The 23,869-nt window shown below is 38.0% G+C and overlaps 1 protein-coding gene and 1 long non-coding RNA gene across 2 annotated transcripts in view; both read right to left on the reverse strand.

Moving 5' to 3' along the window:
* Window positions 1-824: 824 nt before the first annotated feature.
* The window catches only part of LOC139974046 (microfibril-associated glycoprotein 4-like), a 107,312-nt gene continuing 84,267 nt past the window's right edge, over window positions 825-23,869 (reverse strand). The window contains exons 3-5 of the mRNA XM_071980962.1: window positions 5,223-5,513; window positions 3,892-4,159; window positions 825-3,663 (exon numbers count right to left, since the gene is read on the reverse strand). Coding sequence (XP_071837063.1) covers window positions 3,410-3,663; window positions 3,892-4,159; window positions 5,223-5,513 — 813 coding nt within the window. The 3' untranslated portion in view covers window positions 825-3,409. The remainder of the gene's footprint in view (window positions 3,664-3,891; window positions 4,160-5,222; window positions 5,514-23,869) is intronic.
* On the reverse strand, window positions 20,789-21,970 carry LOC139973395 (uncharacterized). Its single transcript, XR_011795203.1, has 2 exons — window positions 21,747-21,970; window positions 20,789-21,665 (listed from the first exon to the last, which is right to left on the reverse strand). It is a non-coding gene; the product is annotated as an uncharacterized lncRNA (long non-coding RNA).

The following is a 23,869-nucleotide window of genomic DNA, read 5'->3' on the forward strand; positions in this document are numbered from 1 at the left end:
TGTCAAAATATTTATATTTACAAAAGCAGTCAAACTATTACCGGAAATAGAGCAAAGCTTGTTAAATAATCAGGATAGATGGGAGTCATGGTGGAGCATGAGACACATGTTCTTTCAGTTTTGTTGAAACGAAAATCAAGTAGCCTCATTCCATAAATAAATTAATTACATTTTTGGTAATGAATAATATCCTTGTAGTATTTGAAACGTAAAGAACGTTAGAAAGAAATTAAGAAAATATAACATTAATTAAAGGGTGCCGTTTTGTGGGGGAAAAAATCAATATTGGAATTTGCGATATAGAATATAAAAGCGTCCATGTTATGAGAACGTTTTGAGATAATTTTGCTGTTTGCTTCTCCAAATCTGCAATTGAATGTGACGCCCCGCCCTCCCCCCCCCCCCCCCCGCTGCCCGATTGAACCGTGTACCAACGAATCTATCAATGACATTGATCGGTACACGTATCATCTGAGTCAAGTCTATTTTTCTGGTTATTCGTTCATAATTATGAACGAAAATAAAGTATTAAACATGTTACTGTAAATTTCGTCCGACATATTCCTCATCATAAATAGTCCAGTCCACTCTAAGAAAAGTCATTCTTAAAAAAAAAATAAACACAAGAACTATTTGTACTGGTTCTTTCTCTTCTTTTAGACTTACTCTGTTTCAAATTGTCGATTAGGAGATCGGATCAAGTAATTAGACGAAACAGATTAACATTCTTCTCCTAACCCATTCCATTCAACCCACCCACCCACAACCAAGGCCCCCTCCCACACCCAACCAACACCCCACCCCAACAAAAACCTACACCCAACGCTCCCCTCCTCACATCCAACACAGTATGATCAGGCGTTGATACCCTCAGATGATGAAACAATTAGCATTTGCAGTATCTCCGAGTTTATACGTTGTTACGAGGGCCCATTGTAGCCTAACGCTAGTTACTGATAGTGAGGAACCCAATGTTATAATATAGCAAGTATTTGAAATGGCCTACGTGACAAATCAATATTTGAAACATTAGGTCGGGTTACCGTGCCAGAATGTTATTTATGTAATGACCAATACACGATTGTTCTGGTATATTCCTTATGATGGCACGCTGGTCTCGTTTCCCGTCGGTTTACGTGAAATCCCGTTGTACGCTGTGCACGTATCTTCGTGGATTCTCTGGAATGTTCGCGAGATATGCAAGGGACTTCCGGGAACGGAACACTGGGTCCAATTGTTACTCAGGTGTATCAAGAAAGGTCTAGATGATTCTTGACATGGCGAATCGTATAAAAACCCGCCCCAGATCGGAAAGTTTCTCAGTTTCTGAACAAATACAAGCGACCACACATATTATACCATTCTACTATCGTCAGTGCTCAATTGCCAGTAGTTTCTGAGGGATTGAGATATAGATACCAAGATTGATTCTACACTTCCATTCAGAAGTTTGAAGAGGACTTTTCTGTAAAACTACAGTTTTCCAGTCTTTATTTTGGAGAAGGTGAAGAATTTTTGTCTCCGTTGAGGAAGTTCGTTACGCCAGGAGTTGGTAGCTATAAAGCTGATTTTGGACTGACTCTGGTAATATTTAGTCGGCGAGAAGTTCGACTTGTGCTTCACTCGATTGTGGCTGGAAGTCCGTCTTCTATTTTGGAGCATCGCCGGAAAGAAGGTGACTGCTGTTTCTGGGATCGCGAGAGACTTCGTCGAGGACCAGTGAATTTCGCGGTACAACGGACCGAGAATCGTCGTCATGAAGGTCGTGGCCGCTGAGGGATATCGCTGTTGGAAGAGACCAGCGTGTTTTAAAGTGTATCCTATCTTGTTAAGTTTGTGAGTAATTTTCTATATATATTTGTAATTACCACTTGTTGTTGTTGGTTCAAACTCCATTGTTCAATATAGTTTACGTTCTCATTCAAATTCTCTAGACTCGTCAATTTGTCTGTGTTCCTCCCAGAAACGAACCAGGATGGTGTCTCGTTAAAAATTAATTATCGAGACCTCTCGCATTCCAACGTAACAGCGTTATGAGAATGCAAATAGCAAACCGGCAAACTATTCCTATAGATATACAGAGCATTTATCAATGAGATTGATACATATTGCATTATATAGAAGTAACATTTGACCTCGCACACTTTCTTCTCAGTTAGCATGTTAACCACATATGTTGATAGATTTTGAAATATCAATAATACTTGTGACGTTTCTACCACCCTCAGATAGGTGTCAATAAAACAATGGATTTGCTCACAAATAAATTACTGGTGACAGACCATCACCTTTTTCTATAAGGCTTGTCCAGTGCGGACAAACGTGCATGTGCCTACGTTTTCTACATTCTTTACTATATTACCCGAATTTCCAGCGTGAAATTTGTAAATAAACTTCTTTGCACCATCGGACAACGTATAATCATTATCATTGTTAATTTTGTTCTACGCAATCGAATATTTCGTTAATTCGTTAAATAGTTAATCGTCAAAAGTGTTCATATTAAGAGATATTGCCTTTCTTTAAGCTAGTTGCTATCAGGTACAAGAAAATGTCGAGTTTCTCCCCAATAGTAGAATTTCAATAAGAATGATGACGATATAAAATGTTTGTCATAGACAGTATATTTGTCATTTAAGAAAAGATGTTTTTGAAAACGTTCTTAAAAATATTGAATGTAATAATGAAATAAAATTAGAAATATTACTAGCAAAAAGCAGAAAACAACGGTACATGATAAATAGTTATGACTAAACATGTCATCCTGTGTCATCTAGTTTGGATATTTATTGATTTTAAATCAAATGAACTTGATAAATAGAAAAATGTGTGTCAGTGACTAAGTTTTAAAAACATCTCAAACACTAGTGATATCGTAATAAGAAGCCAAATTCAACACATGAAAATAAAAATAAAATGAACCAAGGGTCAACATCGTTCTAGTTTCTAAATTAGGGTATTTGGTATATGATATGTACCGGGTAAAACAGTTTTAACCACAAGGAATTTAACGAAGTAATGTTTTTAAGCTTTCTCAATATGCATGGGAATAACGAATTTGGCATTGATCTTCTAAATAAATCTTCGCCTTTCTATTGTTTCTGTCCTTTTACGTTTGCTAATGCTACATGTTTGTTCCAAGTTGATTCTTCGGTTTTGAGTGAAATTACCGGTTAAGTGAACAGTCATAAGCGTAGTATAGGAATCTTCAATGGTTGGTTTAAGCACTTGATTACCAATTATTGTCCGTAATCGCGAATTACCCTAGTCAACATGTGTGTGTTTGTGTTTGGCATTGAGAATAAATGTCGATAAACAACTCAGTACAAGATCAAATCGAGAAAAAAAAACTTTATGTTTTGATCAAATTTACCCAAAGTTCTCGAACTGGCTTACTCCTAAATTCCCATTACAGTAACGGTCTAAGTTTCATTTGCGTGGTCTTAATGTCACATTCGTGTTTTGCCTGACTTCTCTCTCTGAGGCAAATTCCAGTATCCCAGCCACCGTTATATATACCGTTCAGACTCGATGCATAACAGTTACGGTGCCACCACGCACCTGCATGTCGAACGGCACAGTTGTTGCCGGAAATGTCGTTATCTTTCTCCTGTGTTGTAAACGGTTGTCCATTGTGGAAATCCAGGTAATCGTATGCTTTTTCTAAAAGCAAATGAAGAGGAAAAGTACAACACAAAAATCCAGCCTATATAATTATAAATTTCAAAGTCATGTCTACATTTTGGATAGCATAGTAGAAAATACGTATAGCGTGCATGGAATAAAAAAAAAAACAATGATTTGAGGCCAAATTCAGGACTATTCCGAAATGTGAATGAAAAAGTTAAATATAGGCTGCTTTGATAATAGACAGAAAGGATAGTGCTTTACCGAAGCTCCCCGAGTAGTCTCCAAGTTCCTCTAGCACGTAGTTGCCTGATTCCGGGCCAATACGAAAAGAGTTCCATTGAAGATATATTTTTGCATCTAAGGGACTGAACAGTAAGTCGATCCTCAGCTCGTATGTTCTCTGTTTGGATCTGTAGTGAACCATTTCGTTTCCAAGCCAGAATTCACCTTCCAAACTTCCAAAGCCGTCTTTATAGTCTATCCAATCACGCTGGAAGTCAACGGATCCGTTGAATCGATACTGAAAGTACTACATTAATATAATCCTTTATAAATTACACCAGTTTAATACAATCGCGTCCTTAATATGTTGGTATGGAGCCTTTTAATAACCAGTGACATATTTGTGATAAGATGCAGTTAGTTGGTAATTTTCTTTTATACAAATATATAACCATGGCCGAATTAAATTTTCAATAAGAATGAATTCAATACTTGATAAAGTTATTTCAGTATATTTCTACAGGCAGTGAGCATTTCTAGGAATAAATGCAATGGAATAGCTACCATTTTGTTTTCTTGTTAACCAGGAAAATGTTGCTTTTAAAATCTGTATAAGGCAGCGACATGTTAGACCCCAACCATAGGGACTATCTTTCTGAAATTTAAATGATATAAAGCTGGATTTCTGAACGAAAATATATTTTAAAATAACAACAACTTTAATTATCGCCACATATTATACATTAACACTCAACAACTCATACACACCCCTCTTATTACAATCATATTATTGAACACGTTTGGGTCGAGAGAGCTTTAAGGGGACACAAACACCACTCGTTATCTTTGACTCATTTAAAACGGATATCATTGTGAAGAACACCTCCCCAAAACAGCTAAAATAACTTTGGTTCCGTTTTGTGAAATATCTTAGTTTAAAAGTCGTGTCTGGTATAACTTTCATTACTTTTGTACTCGTGTTGTCATAGCATCACTGCGATCCGTAACCTTCTACTTATACCCTTCGTTATCTTTTCATATTTTCAATAGAATGCCAACCTTCCTTAACTCTGATGCCATCATTAGGTCATGTCCGGAATTTCAATATTTCAGATTCGTCGTTCATTTCCTTTTTAAATTATATACCTTTAGGTAAATAAAGATATCAACAGTTGAAGGACTTGTGGCTTGATGATGCCGTATTTAGATTTGGTTAAGTGTTTATCCTTATGTGTGAGGCACTGTTGTATCTCCCAAGTGCAATAAGATTGCCGTAGGTGTGTTAGGGAAGTTGTTGTTTTTTTACACTAATCTCTGTAACAAATACCAATATTGGTGGTTTGGTTTATTTCTCCTTTAGCAAAACTCACCATCCATCCATCCTGGCAGTAGACATCGAATGGATTGCTTGGCCAAGTAAGCGGGTACAATTTGTAAACGCCTTCGTCAGTAGAAACATGGTCGTAAATATCTTGGCAGTCTCGCACATGCGCACACGTCACACCGTCTCCCCAAAAGGCTTCATTGCAAGAACAATGGTGGTCGTCATCTTTGTGCACACAGGTTGCATCAACACTACAGGAGTATGAGCTGCACGTCAGGACGTTATTATTACAAGAACAAGTTTCAGTACAGCCTGCATTTACCTTCTTTGTACCATCCTGAAATATACAAGTGTATATACACGCATTAATCGTTAGTTGGTTCATAACTAAACCACTATTTTAATAAATTATTGTCGGTCAAACCGCAGTGACTTAGTACGACTCAGCAGAGAGACACTGTGGATGCAACGCCTTCGCACCATTCAACCTCATGGGCTCAACATTCAGGAAGGACATAACTAACCTTTCTTCTCCCCCCCCCCCCCGGTATTTCCTTGTTCTACCTCTGTCACCCCTCTTTACCTTGCTCTCTTGCACTTCTTTTCTCCACAATTTCCTATCTTTGTCCTTCTGCAGTTTTTTCACTACCCTCTTCACTTAATTTGTATTTGTCTCTCTACAGTTTATCTCCTACCTCTCCTCTTCCCCATGTTGGTTTATTTCTTCTCTCCACCCCCTTTCAACTAATCCTTTTATAACACTCTATTTTGTGTTCACCCTGCTCATTAACATATCTGTAATCTGTGCTTGTTGTAGTTTGTCTCTGTTACTATTACTTGTCGGAGAAGATCCTGCTAGGATCGAAACGTCAGGCCCACTTACTTTTAGACATTCTCTTAAACAGGATTTTTAGTGGATAAGCAGTTTGCTAACAGTTCTTACTTATTATTTAGAATTGATTTTACTGAAAAAAAATCATAATATTAGCTTATTAGATTAGTTATTAGATTATTAATGGAGTAACATGCAAAACTGTTATAGTTTAGTTTCATTAATTTGATTCGTAAATAACGATTTGCTGAAAATGCCCATGTATCATTGTATACTTGTTAAGGGTAACGAAGGTAGATATGCATTACAGTGCATTCAGCTTAAACATCTTTGATTAAAATCATTTCCACCCATATAGAAGACCCTAGACTTAGGTTTACCTGGTGTCAGGTAAACCTTTCCCCGAGGTAACACTAAGCTCCAGCTATAATGCGCTGAAGTTAACGCAAACACCAATGTGTGTGTATATATATACATATATATATATATATATATATATGGGTGTGTATGTGGGTGTGTTTGCGTAAGGTGGTTTACGGGGACCCGCACGTGACAACACACCTTCGCTATGGGGACTGTGAACATTGTGGGGACCTGTATCAGGTCCCCATAATGTTTTGCTAATAAAAAACTTATTTTGCATGTTTTAGATGAAAATAGGGATTTTTAATTTTTTTTAATTTTTTCTTCTTTCTTGAAAATTTTTCAACACACATTGTGGGGACCTATGGTATTTTTGAAGAGCGCCCCCCAAAATGTGTAACTCTATGTACAAATAGTATACATAAAATTCAAAAGCCAGGCTCTGGTTACCAAAGCCACATTTCAAGGGCGCAGGCTGGTGTTAGCCTGGCAAAGAGGGGGGATGCCTTTTTTCAGGAAAGTGGAACTCGGTTTCAAAGAGCAAGTACATGTATTTACTCACATCATTAGATCCATCAATTGTATAACCGGCTTAGTGTTGGATAGAGCTTTTAGTATGAAAAGGAGTTTTTTTAGGGGTTTATAAGAAATTTTTAGTGCAGGGTGGGGTGGGGAGGGGAGGGGGCATGGTGGCAATAATGCAAGCACCACTTTTGGTTGGCAAGCAGTGTATGGAGAAGGCTGTTGCTAAAATATGATCTCAGATTGCATGAAAATGGTATGTACTTCCCAACATTGTTTGCATCTATGCATTCTTTTGTCTGGGAGTTCATGTTTTAGAAGTTTACACCTCCATAAACAAATATAAATAGTTGAAAAGATTTCACTTAGGCTTACTAGTAGGTAATAATTGTGAATTGACCATTTGTCAATATCAATATACAAAAGCATGATACAGCCTCCTGAAATAGTAGCCATAGCCTGTATATGCTGAAGGTAATCCATACGGGGGATTTTGTCGTAAATTAATTGTTAGAACTCTTTTTTTCTTCAAGGTTACAGAATAGCCTATGTAATAATATAAGAGATTTTCATAGTTTAAATACTCTCTTTCACCTAAATTTGACATACTCCTTAAGAGTTCTGTACATGCAAGTACAGAATTTATTGAAAACAAGTTCCAGGTATTCATGTATGACGAATTCAGATAAAGCATATTTTGAGTATGGACGGAATTTGGCACCTGAGCCATCTAGCGATTCCTATCAAGATCTGTCAACTTGTCACAATGCTAAACTGGTAAGTATAAATTTTATTGCTTCAGAACTATATCTGTACAAGTAATGTTGCTGTTGTAATCACTGTTTACTTTTTAGCAATTTAAAATTACTTTAGAAGTTGCACAATGATGACTACTATTTCTAATAACATGTTTATGCTATTTATGCAGGCTTCATGCTAATTGGTAAAACCTGCAGTTACAATTGGTGGCAGATATATACTTTACATGATTGGCATAAAAGCTTTGTATTCATATAGGCTCAATGGGAATATAAGATACAACAAAATAGAAAAGAGGTTCGGTGGTTCTGTGACACTCTACTAGGGAAGAAATTGCATTCCTTCCAACCGAGATAATTTGTTTTTATTTCACTTCAAATTGTGCCATATATACGGTTTTCTGTAACACTTTAATGACAAGTAGTGTTATATGCTATGATGATTGCTCTTCACCCTGGATTTCATTCCAGCAGTTGCAACTCCTATTGTTTAATTAATGTGGTATTATTTATCTTAATCCTAATTGCCCTCATGGAGATACAAGGAATGTACAACAGAAAGTTTGTAATATCTTGACATGGACATTTTCTTTATTTCTTCATATTTAGATCAAACAACTTCCACATCATCAAGGGAAAAGGAATTTTTTGTTCACTATAGATAGCTAAGGCAAGAAGCAGGTAAGTTCAGGGCATGCATACTACTCCGTAAATATGCATCAAAGTAATGCATTTATATCCCAGAGAGTATAACATCTTTAATAATATCAAACAATTCAAAGCTTTGATGTTACTCTAAAATGGTTAACTGTTTAATCTTGAATAAGGTCAGTGTAGAAAATTACCTTGTCTAACTTTTACCCGCTACCTCCCATATGTGAAACCATTATGTTGGGCAATGGGGGGGGGGGGGGAGGGGGGATGGTGAGGGGGCAACTGGGAAAGCAGGTATGCATGTTAGCGCTGTCATTCGCATAGCATATTTGAAAGCATAGGATTTTATGTGAATTCATCCTTGTTGAATGGGATGGAGGGTCGGTGGGGGGGGGGGAGGGAAGGGGTGGATCCAAGTGACTTGGCTGCCCTCTTGGACATAATTTGCATTTATCCCTGCTACATAAAGTTTGATATGTCTTGAAAATTACAGATTGTACCCTATCACACTATCTAGCTCATTGCATGGGGCAGTTGGTGTCGGTTACTATGGAATCAGGTACCATATACAGGGTTAGACCTCCATAATGCCCTAATATTGTGATATTATGTCTAAATAATGTTTTCATATCATTCCACTAGTTGAGTGGGAATGAGGGGTGGTTATGATTGGAAAGCGCCATTAAGAAAATACACTGTTGCATATGCTACATTCATACAATTTGATATATCTCAGAGAAAATATGGTTGAACACTGTTGTGGTTTTCTCATATTGTTCCAGAAAGATTTTTTTACCATTTCCAACAGCATAGATTAAAGTGATGTATATTAAATGTAATGTAGAATGTTTTTTTTTTCAACTATTAGGGTCCCCATAATGTGTGTGAGAATTTAATGAACAGTCTAATATTAATTTTTGACCATCTTATTTCCACCGTTTCAAAGTTTCGATGTCATTCCAAATTGGTAAACTGCTTAGACTCAAATACATCAGTGTAGAAAATTACCTTGTACAACTTTTACAGGCTCCACCCATATGTGGATCCATCATGTGGAGCAGTTAGGGGTTGGGGGGGGTTGCTGGTTTTTTTTTACCATTCCCAACAGCATAGATTGAGGTGATGTATATTAAATGCTAGGTAAAAGGTGCCTTTTTCCCCAACTTTTAGGGTCCCCATAATGTGTGTGAGAATTTAAGGAACAGTCTAATATTAACTTTTGAACATCTTATTTCCACCAATTCAGAGTTTCAATGTCATTCCAAATTGGTAAATTGCTTAGACTCAAATATATCAGTGTAGAAAATTACCTTGTACAACTTTTACAGGCTCCACCAATATGTGGAACCATCATGTGGAGCAGAAGGGGGAGGGGAGGGGGGGAGGGTAGCAACTGCGAAAGCAGGTTAGAGCTCTCATTAGGATCAAATATTTGAAAGCATAGGATTTTATGTGAATTCATCTTTGTTGAATGGGATGGAGGGTCGGTGGGGGGGGGGGTGGATCCAAGTGACTTGGCTGCCCTCTTGGACCTAATTTGCTTTTATCCCTGCTACATAAAGTTTGATATGTCTTGAAAATTACAGATTGTACACTATCTAGCTCATTGCATGGGGCAGTTCAAGGTGTGGGTTACTATGGAATCAGGTACCGTATACAGGGTTAGACCTCCATGATGCCCTAATATTGTGATATTATGTCTAAATAATGTTTTCATATCATTCCACTAGTTGAGTGGGAATGAGGGGTGGTTATGATTGGAAAGCGCCATTAAGAAAATACGCTGTTGCATATGCTACATTCACACAATTTGATATATCTCAGAGAAAATATGGTTGTACACTGCTGTGGTTTTCTCATATTGTTCCAGAAAGATTTTTTTACCATTTCCAACAGCATAGATTAAAGTGATGTATATTAAATGTAATGTAGAATGTTTTTTTTATTCAACTATTAGGGTCCCCATAATGTGTGTGAGAATTGAATGAAGTCTAATATTAATTTTTGACCATCTTATTTCCACCGTTTCAAAGTTTCGATGTCATTCCAAATTGGTAAACTGCTTAGACTCAAATACATCAGTGTAGAAAATTACCTTGTACAACTTTTACAGGCTCCACCCATATGTGGATCCATCATGTGGTGCAGTTAGGGGTGCGGGGGGCGGGGGTTGCTGTAGAGGGCAACTGGGAATGCAGGTACATAGGTTTGAGATCTCATTATATCAAATATTTGAAAGCATAGGATTTTATGTGTGTTCATCCTTGTTGAATGGGATGGAGGGTGGGGAGGGGGTGGGTCCAAGGGGCTTGGCAGGAGACTATTTGCTTTTATCCCTGCTAAATAAAGTTTGATATGTCTTGAAAATTACAGATTGTACACTATCTAGCTCATTGCACGGAGCAATTGGTGTGGGTTACTATGGAATCAGGTACCGTATTCAGGGTTATAGACCTCCATGATGCCCTAATATTGTGATATTATGTCTAAATAATGTTTTCATATCATTCCACTAGTTGAGTGGGAATGAGGGGTGGAGATGATTGGAAAGCCCTGTTAAGAATATACACTGTTGCATATGCTACATTCACACAATTTGATATATCTCAGAGAAAATAGGGTTGTACACTGTACTGCAACTGGGAAAGCAAGTTTGATATGCAACTGGGAAAGCAGGTTTTATATGGAACCATCATGTGGAGCAGAAAGGGGGAGGGGAGGGGGGTAGCAACTGGGAAAGCAGGTTAGAGCTCTCATTAGGATCAAATATTTGAAAGCATAGGATTTTATATGAATTCATCCTTTTTGAATGGGATGGAGGGTCAGTGGGGGGGGGGGGATGGATCCAAGTGACTTGGCTGCCCTCTTGGACATAATTTGCTTTTATCCCTGCTACATAAAGTTTGATATGTCTTGAAAATTACAGATTGTACACTATCTAGCTCATTGCATGGGGCAGTTCAAGGTGTGGGTTACTATGGAATCAGGTACCGTAGACAGGGTTAGACCTCCATAATGTCCTAATATTGTGATATTATGTCTAAATAATGTTTTCATATCATTCCACTAGTTGAGTGGGAATGAGGGGTGGAGATGATTGGAAAGCCCTGTTAAGAATATACACTGTTGCATATGCTACATTCACACAATTTGATATATCTCAGAGAAAATATGGTTGTACACTGTTGTGGTTTTCTCATATTGTTCCAGAAAGATTTTTTTACCATTTCCAACAGCACAGATTAAGGTATATTAAATGATAGTTAATTTTTTTTTTTTTTTTTTAACTATTAGGGTCCCCATAATGTGTGTGAGAATTTAATAAAGTCTTATATTAATTTTTGACCATCTTATTTCCACCGTTTCAAAGTTTCGATGTCATTCCAAATTGGTAAACTGCTTAGACTCAAATACATCAGTGTAGAAAATTACCTTGTACAACTTGTACAGGCTCCACCAATATATGGAACCATCATGTGGAGCAGAAAGGGGGAGGGGAGGGGGGGGGTTAGCAACTGGGAAAGCAGGTTAGAGCTCTCATTAGGATCAAATATTTGAAAGCATAGGATTTTATGTGAATTCGTCCTTGTTGAATGGGATGGAGGGTCGGTGGGGGGGGGGGGGGTGGATCCAAGTGACTTGGCTGCCCTCTTGGACATAATTTGCTTTTATCCCTGCTACATAAAGTTTGATATGTCTTGAAAATTACAGATTGTACACTATCTAGCTCATTGCATGGGGCAGTTCAAGGTGTGGGTTACTATGGAATCAGGTACCGTAGACAGGGTTAGACCTCCATAATGTCCTAATATTGTGATATTATGTCTAAATAATGTTTTCATATCATTCCACTAGTTGAGTGGGAATGAGGGGTGGAGATGATTGGAAAGCCCTGTTAAGAATATACACTGTTGCATATGCTACATTCACACAATTTGATATATCTCAGAGAAAATATGGTTGTACACTGTTGTGGTTTTCTCATATTGTTCCAGAAAGATTTTTTTACCATTTCCAACAGCACAGATTAAGGTATATTAAATGATAGTTAATATTTTTTTTTTTTTTTTAACTATTAGGGTCCCCATAATGTGTGTGAGAATTTAATGAAGTCTAATAGTAATTTTTGACCATCTTATTTCCACCGTTTCAAAGTTTCGATGTCATTCCAAATTGGTAAACTGCTTAGACTCAAATACATCAGTGTAGAAAATTACCTTGTACAACTTGTACAGGCTCCACCAATATATGGAACCATCATGTGGAGCAGAAAGGGGGAGGGGAGGGGGGGGTTAGCAACTGGGAAAGCAGGTTAGAGCTCTCATTAGGATCAAATATTTGAAAGCATAGGATTTTATGTGAATTCGTCCTTGTTGAATGGGATGGAGGGTCGGTGGGGGGGGGGGTGGATCCAAGTGACTTGGCTGCCCTCTTGGACATAATTTGCTTTTATCCCTGCTACATAAAGTTTGATATGTCTTGAAAATTACAGATTGTACACTATCTAGCTCATTGCATGGGGCAGTTCAAGGTGTGGGTTACTATGGAATCAGGTACCGTAGACAGGGTTAGACCTCCATAATGTCCTAATATTGTGATATTATGTCTAAATAATGTTTTCATATCATTCCACTAGTTGAGTGGGAATGAGGGGTGGAGATGATTGGAAAGCCCTGTTAAGAATATACACTGTTGCATATGCTACATTCACACAATTTGATATATCTCAGAGAAAATATGGTTGTACACTGTTGTGGTTTTCTCATATTGTTCCAGAAAGATTTTTTTACCATTTCCAACAGCACAGATTAAGGTATATTAAATGATAGTTAATATTTTTTTTTTTTTTTTAACTATTAGGGTCCCCATAATGTGTGTGAGAATTTAATGAAGTCTAATATTAATTTTTGACCATCTTATTTCCACCGTTTCAAAGTTTCGATGTCATTCCAAATTGGTAAACTGCTTAGACTCAAATATATCAGTGTAGAAAATTACCTTGTACAACTTGTACAGGCTCCACCAATATATGGAACCATCATGTGGAGCAGAAAGGGGGAGGGGAGGGGAGGGGGGGGGTTAGCAACTGGGAAAGCAGGTTAGAGCTCTCATTAGGATCAAATATTTGAAAGCATAGGATTTTATGTGAATTCGTCCTTGTTGAATGGGATGGAGGGTCGGTGGGGGGGGGGGGTGGATCCAAGTGACTTGGCTGCCCTCTTGGACATAATTTGCTTTTATCCCTGCTACATAAAGTTTGATATGTCTTGAAAATTACAGATTGTACACTATCACACTATCTAGCTCATTGCATGGGGCAGTTGGTGTCGGTTACTATGGAATCAGGTACCATATACAGGATAAGACCTCCATAATGCCCTAATATTGTGATATTATGTCTAAATAATGTTTTCATATCATTCCACTAGTTGAGTGGGAATGAGGGGTGGTTATGATTGGAAAGCGCTATTAAGAATATACACTGTTGCATATGCTACTGTACATTCACACAATTTGATATATCTCAGAGAAAATAGGGTTGTACACTGTACTGCAACTGGGAAAGCAGGTTTGAGCTCTCATTAGGATCAAATATTTGAAAGCATAGGATTTTATGTGAATTCATCTTTGTTGAATGGGATGGAGGGTCATTGGGGGGGGGGGTGGATCCAAGTGACTTGGCTGCCCTCTTGGACATAATTTGCTTTTATCCCTGCTATATAAAGTTTGATATGTCTTGAAAATTACAGATTGTACACTATCTAGCTCATTGCATGGGGCAGTTCAAGGTGTGGGTTACTATGGAATCAGTTACCGTATACAGGGTTAGACCTCCATGATGCCCTAATATTGTGATATTATGTCTTAATAATGTTTTCATATCATTCCACTAGTTGAGTGGGAATGAGGGGTGGTTATGATTGGAAAGCGCCATTAAGAAAATACGCTGTTGCATATGCTACATTCATACAATTTGATATATCTCAGAGAAAATATGGTTGTACAGTGTTGTGGTTTTCTCATATTGTTCCAGAAAGATTTTTTACCATTTCCAACAGCATACATTAAAGTGATGTATATTAAATGTAATGTAGAATGTTTTTTTTTTCAACTATTAGGGTCCCCATAATGTGTGTGAGAATTGAATGAAGTCTAATATTAATTTTTGACCATCTTATTTCCACCGTTTCAAAGTTTCGATGTCATTCCAAATTGGTAAACTGCTTAGACTCAAATACATCAGTGTAGAAAATTACCTTGTACAACTTTTACAGGCTCCACCCATATGTGGATCCATCATGTGGTGCAGTTAGGGGTGCGGGGGTTGCTGTAGAGGGCAACTGGGAATGCAGGTACATAGGTTTGAGATCTCATTAATATCAAATATTTGAAAGCATAGGATTTTATGTGTATTCATCCTTGTTGAATGGGATGGAGGATGGGGAGGGGGTGGGTCCAAGGGGCTTGGCAGGAGATTATTTGCTTTTATCCCTGCTAAATAAAGTTTGATATGTCTTGAAAATTACAGATTGTTCACTATCTAGCTCATTGCACGGAGCAATTGGTGTGGGTTACTATGGAATCAGGTACCGTATACAGAGTTAGACCTCCATGATGCCCTAATATTGTGATATTATGTCTAAATAATGTTGTCATATCATTCCACTAGTTGAGTGGGAATGAGGGGTGGAGGTGATTGGAAAGCGCTATTGAGAAAATACGCTGTTGCATATGCTACATTCATACAATTTGATATATCTCAGAGAAAATAGGGTTGTACACTGTTACTGCAACTGGGAAAGCAGGTTTGAGCTCTCATTAAGATCAAATATTTGAAAGCATAGGATTTTATGTGAATTCATCCTTGTTGAATGGGATGGAGGGTCATTGGGAGGCGGGGGTGGATCCAAGTGACTTGGCTGCCCTCTTGGACATAATTTGCTTTTGTCCCTGCTATATAAAGTTTGATATGTCTTGAAAATGACAGATTGTACACTATCACACTATCTATCTCAGTGCATGGGGCAGTTGGTGTCGGTTACTATGGAATCAGGTACCGTATACAGGGTTAGACCTACATAATGCCCTAATATTGTGAATTTATGTCTTAATAATGTTTTCATATCATTCCACTAGTTGAGTGGGAATGAGGGGTGGAGATGATTGGAAAGCGCTATTGAGAAAATATGCTGTTGCATATGCTACATTCATACAATTTGATATATCTCAGAGAAAATATGGTTGTACACTGTTACGGTTTTCTCCTATTGTTTGAGGAAGATTTTTTTTACCATTTCCAACAGCACAGATTAAGGTGTATCAAATGATAGGTAATTTTATTTTTGTTTTCAACTTTTAGGGTCCCCATAATGTGTGTGAGAATTTAATGAAGTCTAATATTAATTTTTGACCATCTTATTTCCACCATTTCAAGGTTTCCATGTCATCCCAAATTGGTAAACTGCTTAGACTCAAATACATCAGTGTAGAAAATTACCTTGTACAACTTTTACAGGCTCCACCAATATATGGAACCATCATGTGGAGCAGAAAGGGGGAGGGTAGCAACTGGGAAAGCAGGTTAGAGCTCTCATTAAGATCAAATATTTGAAAGCATAGGATTTTATGTGAATTCGTCCTTGTTGAATGGGATGGAGGGTCGGTGCGGGGGGGGGGGAGGGGGGATCCAAGTGACTTGGCTGCCCTCTTGGACATAATTTGCTTTTATCCCTGCTACATAAAGTTTGATATGTCTTGAAAATTACAGATTGTACACTATCTAGCTCATTGCATGGGGCAGTTGGTGTCAGTTAGTATGGAATCAGGTACCATATACAGGGTTAGACCTCCATTATGCCCTAATATTGTGATATGTCTAAATAATGTTTTCATATCATTCCACTAGTTGAGTGGGAATGAGGGTTGGTTACGATTGGAAAGCGCCATTAAGAAAATACGCTGTTGCATATGCTACATTCATACAATTTGATATATCTCAGAGAAAATAGGGTTGTACACTGTTTTGATTTTCTCATATTGTTCCAGAAAGATTTTTTTTACCATTTCCAACAGCATAGATTAAGGTGATGTATATTAAATGTAATGTAGAATGTTTTGTTTTCAACTATTAGGGTCCCCATAATGTGTGTGAGAATTGAATGAAGTCTAATATTAATTTTTGACCATCTTATTTCCACCGTTTCAAAGTTTCGATGTCATTCCAAATTGGTAAACTGCTTAGACTCAAATACATCAGTGTAGAAAATTACCTTGTACAACTTTTACAGGCTCCACCCATATGTGGATCCATCATGTGGTGCAGTTAGGGGTGCGGGGGTTGCTGTAGAGGGCAACTGGGAATGCAGGTACATAGGTTTGAGATCTCATTAATATCAAATATTTGAAAGCATAGGATTTTATGTATATTCATCCTTGTTGAATGGGATGGAGGGTGGGGAGGGGGTGGGTCCAAGGGGCTTGGCAGGAGATTATTTGCTTTTATCCCTGCTAAATAAAATTTGATATGTCTTGAAAATTACAGATTGTTCACTATCTAGCTCATTGCACGGAGCAATTGGTGTGGGTTACTATGGAATCAGGTACCGTATACAGAGTTAGACCTCCATGTTGCCCTAATATTGTGATATTATGTCTAAATAATGTTGTCATATCATTCCACTAGTTGAGTGGGAATGAGGGGTGGAGGTGATTGGAAAGCGCTATTGAGAAAATACGCTGTTGCATATGCTACATTCATACAATTTGATATATCTCAGAGAAAATAGGGTTGTACACTGTTACTGCAACTGGGAAAGCAGGTTTGAGCTCTCATTAGGATCAAATATTTGAAAGCATAGGATTTTATGTGAATTCATCCTTGTTGAATGGGATGGAGGGTCATTGGGAGGCGGGGGTGGATCCAAGTGACTTGGCTGCCCTCTTGGACATAATTTGCTTTTGTCCCTGCTATATAAAGTTTGATATGTCTTGAAAATGACAGATTGTACACTATCACACTATCTAGCTCAGTGCATGGGGCAGTTGGTGTCGGTTACTATGGAATCAGGTACCGTATACAGGGTTACACCTACATAATGCCCTAATATTGTGAATTTATGTCTTAATAATGTTTTCATATCATTCCACTAGTTGAGTGGGAATGAGGGGTGGAGATGATTGGAAAGCGCTATTGAGAAAATACGCTGTTGCATATGCTACATTCATGCAATTTGATATATCTCAGAGAAAATATGGTTGTACACTGTTACGGTTTTCTCCTATTGTTTGAGGAAGATTTTTTTTACCATTTCCAACAGCACAGATTAAGGTGTATCAAATGATAGGTAATTTTATTTTTGTTTTCAACTTTTAGGGTCCCATTATGTGTGTGAGAATTTAATGAACATCTACCATTAATTTTTGACCATCTTATTTCCACCATTTCAAGGTTTCCATGTCATCCCAAATTGGTAAACTGCTTAGACTCAAATACATCAGTGTAGAAAATTACCTTGTACAACTTTTACAGGCTCCACCCATATATGGAACCATCATGTGGAGCAGAAAGGGGGAGGGTAGCAACTGGGAAAGCAGGTTGAGCTCTCATTAAGATCAAATATTTGAAAGCATAGGATTTTATGTGAATTCGTCCTTGTTGAATGGGATGGAGGGTCGGTGCGGGGGGGGGGGGGATCCAAGTGACTTGGCTGCCCTCTTGGACATAATTTGCTTTTATCCCTGCTACATAAAGTTTGATATGTCTTGAAAATTACAGATTGTACACTATCTAGTTCATTGCATGGGGCAGTTGGTGTCAGTTAGTATGGAATCAGGTACCATATACAGGGTTAGACCTCCATAATGCCCTAATATTGTGATATTATGTCTAAATAATGTTTTCATATCATTCCACTAGTTGAGTGGGAATGAGGGGTGGTTACGATTGGAAAGCGCCATTAAGAAAATACGCTGTTGCATATGCTACATTCATACAATTTGATATATCTCAGAGAAAATATGGTTGTACACTGTTTTGGTTTTCTCATATTGTTCCAGAAAGATTTTTTTTACCATTTCCAACAGCATAGATTAAGGTGATGTATATTAAATGTAATGTAGAATGTTTTTTTTTTTTCAACTATTAGGGTCCCCATAATGTGTGTGAGAATTTAATGAAGTCTAATATTAATTTTTGACCATCTTATTTCCACCGTTTCAAAGTTTCGATGTCATTCCAAATTGGTAAACTGCTTAGACTCAAATACATCAGTGTAGAAAATTACCTTGTACAACTTTTACAGGCTCCACCAATATATGGAACCATCATGTGGAGCAGAAAGGGGGAGGGTAGCAACTGGGAAAGCAGGTTGAGCTCTCATTAAGATCAAATATTTGAAAGCATAGGATTTTATGTGAATTCGTCCTTGTTGAATGGGATGGAGGGTCGGTGCGGGGGGGGGGGGGGATCCAAGTGACTTGGCTGCCCTCTTGGACATAATTTGCTTTTATCCCTGCTACATAAAGTTTGATATGTCTTGAAAATTACAGATTGTACACTATCTAGCTCATTGCATGGGGCAGTTGGTGTCAGTTAGTATGGAATCAGGTACCATATACAGGGTTAGACCTCCATAATGCCCTAATATTGTGATATGTCTAAATAATGATTTCATATCATTCCACTAATTGAGTGGGAATGAGGGGTGGTTACGATTGGAAAGCACCATTAAGAAAATACGCTGTTGCATATGCTACATTCATACAATTTGATATATCTCAGAGAAAATAGGGTTGTACACTGTTTTGATTTTCTCATATTGTTCCAGAAAGATTTTTTTACCATTTCCAACAGCATAGATTAAGGTGATGTATATTAAATGTAATGTAGAATGTTTTTTTTTCAACTATTAGGGTCCCCATAATGTGTGTGAGAATTGAATGAAGTCTAATATTAATTTTTGACCATCTTATTTCCACCGTTTCAAAGTTTCGATGTCATTCCAAATTGGTAAACTGCTTAGACTCAAATACATCAGTGTAGAAAATTACCTTGTACAACTTTTACAGGCTCCACCCATATGTGGATCCATCATGTGGTGCAGTTAGGGGTGCGGGGGTTGCTGTAGAGGGCAACTGGGAATGCAGGTACATAGGTTTGAGATCTCATTAATATCAAATATTTGAAAGCATAGGATTTTATGTGTATTCATCCTTGTTGAATGGGATGGAGACCCAGACGAAAATAATTCCTGGCTTTTAAGCAAGAGTCAAGAAAACCCCGGTTTTCCCTGGATATCCAAGCTTTATTCCTGCCTCAGGTAGCCAGGAAAAGCCAGGACTTTGAAAGTCCAGCCTTTTCCTGGCTTCACCCAGCCTAACAAGTCCACACTAGGCAGGAAAAGCGAGGGCAATGCTGTCCTGGCTAGGCAGGAAAAGCCAGGACTTTGAAAGTCCAGCCTTTTCCTGGCTTCACCCAGCCTAACAAGTCCACACTAGGCAGGAAAAGCGAGGGCAATGCTGTCCTGGCTAGGCAGGAAAAGCCAGGATTTTGAAAGTCCAGCCTTTTTCCTGGCTTCACCCAGCCTCACAAGTCCACAATAGGCAGGAAACGAGAGTGGAATGCTGTCCTGGCTAGGCAGGAAAAGCCAAGCTTGCCTTTTACCCAGTATTAGCTAGTTGTAAGATGGTCAGCTCTTACATAAAGTTTTCTTTTGTACCATAGTTTTACTTGTTTATTAGTTCAGTGCTCACTGTACAGAGGGCTATACATTTGTACAGTATATTTGTAAGTTGTTTTGTGGTCGGGGGGATTAAGATTTCTCTCTTCTGGGTTGCTAAGCAACTATCTTTGTTCTTCCTGGAAATTAGCTCTCACAGGAAAAGGGGTCTGTGTATATATATTATAGGGACAAAAGAGTTTTGTGAGGGTATAGAAAGTTAGGCAGTTGGCCATGAGTATTGGAGCAAGACAGTTGCAAAAGAGGAGAAATATAGTTTTAATGCTGGATAGTTTGTTTTAAACCTTAATTTACAAAATCAAGTTACTGTAGTCCTTATTATTTTTTGGAAGGAGTGATATTCACCTGACAGTCTGGCACGCATTTTACTATAAAGGACATTATTTACTATAAAGGATATTATTTACTTAGAGGATATTATTTTACCGTAAAGGATATTCTGGGACACCATTTGTTTAACTGACATTATTTTACTGCAAGGATACCCTGGGACACTATTGCTTATTAATTAAAGGATATTTTGTTGGGATCGGAAATTTATCATACAATTTAATCTGTTCAACTATACTGATGTCGTGGAAGTTGTTCTTCCTGGAAATTAGCTCTCACAGGAAAAGGGGTCTGTGCATATATATTATAGGAACAAAGGAGTTTTGTGAGGGTATAGGAAGTTAGGCAGTTGGCCATGAGTATTGGAGCAAGACAGTTGTAAAAGAGGAGAAATATAGTTTTAAATGCTGGATAGTTTGTTTTAAACCTTAATTTACAAAATCAAGTTACATGTAGTCCTTATTATTTTATGGAAGGAGTGATATTCACCAGACAGTCTGGCATGCATTTTACTATAAAGGACATTATTTACCATAAAGGATATTATTTACTTAGAGGATATTATTTTACCATAAAGGATATTCCAGGACACCATTTGGTTAACTGACAGTATTTTACTGAAAGGATACCCTGGGACACTATTGCTTATTAATTAAAGGATATTTTGTCGGGATCGGAAATTTATCATACAATTTAATCTGTTCAACTATACTGATGTTGTGGAAGATCTGTACCTGATGTCACCAGCACGCCAACTCACCAGAACAGATTTATAAATTAAGTGTATTTACTTTAACATTTGGGTGCACCTCACGACTCTAAGTCATTTGATTTAATTCTTTGACTGGGCCCAGATCAGCTGTATATTGTTTGTTATTCATAATTATAATTTCTTTTGATCCAATCCAGTTGAGTGTTCCATTTTTATGTGTCTTGTTCTGTGTTTGGTCATCACACCAAACCCAGAGTTCTCTGATCAAGAACAAACATTTATTTTCAGTGGCTAACACCCTTACATATAATTCATGATTTTAAGTTATGAAAATTTCCTATACCACAAACACACTTAAACCTCCTATAAGCTAAAAGTAACTGCCAACTAGCCAGCAAGATAATTTATATAGGGTAAGCATGGACACCTGGCTTTTCCGGGGTAATCCTGGGTATGTATACCTGGCTTTTCCTGGCTCCTCACTGATATAAACAGGGACCTGGCTTTTCCTGGGTAATCCTGGGTGTGCATACCAGGCTTTTCCTGGTTTTTCCTGGCTCTTCACTCACACACTAGAGACCTGGCTTTTCCGGGGTAAACCTGGGTTAACCATCCAGGCTTGTCCGGCCTTTACCTGGCTCTTCACTCACACAATAGAGACCTGGCTTTTCCGGGGTAAACCTGGGTTAACCATCCAGGCTTGTCCGGCCTTTACCTGGCTCTAAATGAGTTATATAAACCAGGCTTTACCGGGCTTTTCCTGTCCGAATTACCATTTTCAAACCCAGGAATTTCCCTGGATTTCCCTGGGTTAAATCCAGGCTTTTCCTGGCTTATATTCCAGGGAATTCCAGGGTTTTCCTGCCTTAAATTCGTCTGGGAGGGTGGGGAGGGGGTGGGTCCAAGGGGCTTGGCAGGAGATTATTTGCTTTTATCCCTGCTAAATAAAGTTTGATATGTCTTGAAAATTACAGATTGTTCACTATCTAGCTCATTGCACGTAGCAATTGGTGTGGGTTACTATGGAATCAGGTACCGCATACAGGGTTAGACCTCCATGATGCCCTAATATTGTGATATTATGTCTAAATAATGTTGTCATATCATTCCACTAGTTGAGTGGGAATGAGGGGCGGAGGTGATTGGAAAGCGCTATTGAGAAAATACGCTGTTGCATATGCTACATTCATACAATTTGATATATCTCAGAGAAAATAGGGTTGTACACTGTTGCTGCAACTGGGAAAGCAGGTTTGAGCTCTCATTAGGATCAAATATTTGAAAGCATAGGATTTTATGCGAATTCATCCTTGTTGAATGGGATGGAGGGTCAGTGTGGCAGGGGGGGATGGATCCAAGTGACTTGGCTGCCCTCTTGGACATAATTTGCTTTTATCCCTGCTACATAAAGTTTGATATGTCTTGAAAATGACAGATTGTACACTATCTCACTACCTAGCTCATTGCATGGGGCAGTTGGTGTCAGTTAGTATGGAATCAGGTACCGTATACAGGGTTAGACCTCCATAATGCCCTAATATTGTGATATTATGTCTAAATAATGTTTTCATATCATTCCACTAGTTGAGTGGGAATGAGGGGTGGTTACGATTGGAAAGCGCCATTAAGAAAATACGCTGTTGCATATATGCTACATTCATACAATTTGATATATCTCAGAGAAAATAGGGTTGTACACTGTTTTGATTTTCTCATATTGTTCCAGAAAGATTTTATTTACCATTTCCAACAGCATAGATTAAGGTGATGTATATTAAATGTAATGTAGAATGTTTTTTTTTTCAACTATTAGGGTCCCCATAATGTGTGTGAGAATTTAATGAAGTCTAATATTAATTTTTGACCATCTTATTTCCATCGTTTCAAAGTTTCGATGTCATTCCAAATTGGTAAACTGCTTAGACTCAAATACATCAGTGTAGAAAATTACCTTGTACAACTTTTACAGGCTCCACCCATATGTGGATCCATCATGTGGTGCAGTTAGGGGTGCGGGGGTGGGGGGGCGGGGGTTGCTGTAGAGGGAAACTGGGAATGCAGGTACATAGGTTTGAGATCTCATTAAAATCAAATATTTGAAAGCATAGGATTTTATGTGTATTCATCCTTGTTGAATGGGATGGAGGGTCAGTGGGGGGGGGGGGGGTGGATCCAAGTGACTTGGCTGCCCTCTTGGACATAATTTGCTTTTATCCCTGCTACATAAAGTTTGATATGTCTTGAAAATGACAGATTGTACACTATCACACTATCTAGCTCAGTGCATGGGGCAGTTGGTGTCAGTTACTATGGAATCAGGTACCGTATACAGGGTTAGACCTACATAATGCCCTAATATTGTGAATTTATGTCTTAATAATGTTTTCATATCATTCCACTAGTTGAGTGGGAATGAGGGGTGGAGGTGATTGGAAAGCGCTATTGAGAAAATACACTGTTGCATATGCTATGTACACTGTTACGGTTTTCTCCTATTGTTTGAGAAAGATTTTTTTTACCATTTCCAACAGCACAGATTAAGGTGCATTAAATGATAGGTAATTTTATTTTTGTTTTCAACTTTTAGGGTCCCATTATGTATGTGAGAATTTAATGAACATCTACCATTAATTTTTGACCATCTTATTTCCACCATTTCAAGGTTTCCATGTCATCCCAAATTGGGAAACTGCTTAATCTCAAATATATCAGTGTAGAAAATTACCTTGTACAAGTTTTACAGGCTCCACCCATATGTGGATCCATCATGTGGGGCAGTTAGGG

Source organism: Apostichopus japonicus, chromosome 9 (genome assembly GCF_037975245.1).
Source record: "Apostichopus japonicus isolate 1M-3 chromosome 9, ASM3797524v1, whole genome shotgun sequence".
In the NCBI taxonomy this organism is placed as follows: Eukaryota; Metazoa; Echinodermata; class Holothuroidea; order Aspidochirotida; family Stichopodidae; genus Apostichopus; species Apostichopus japonicus.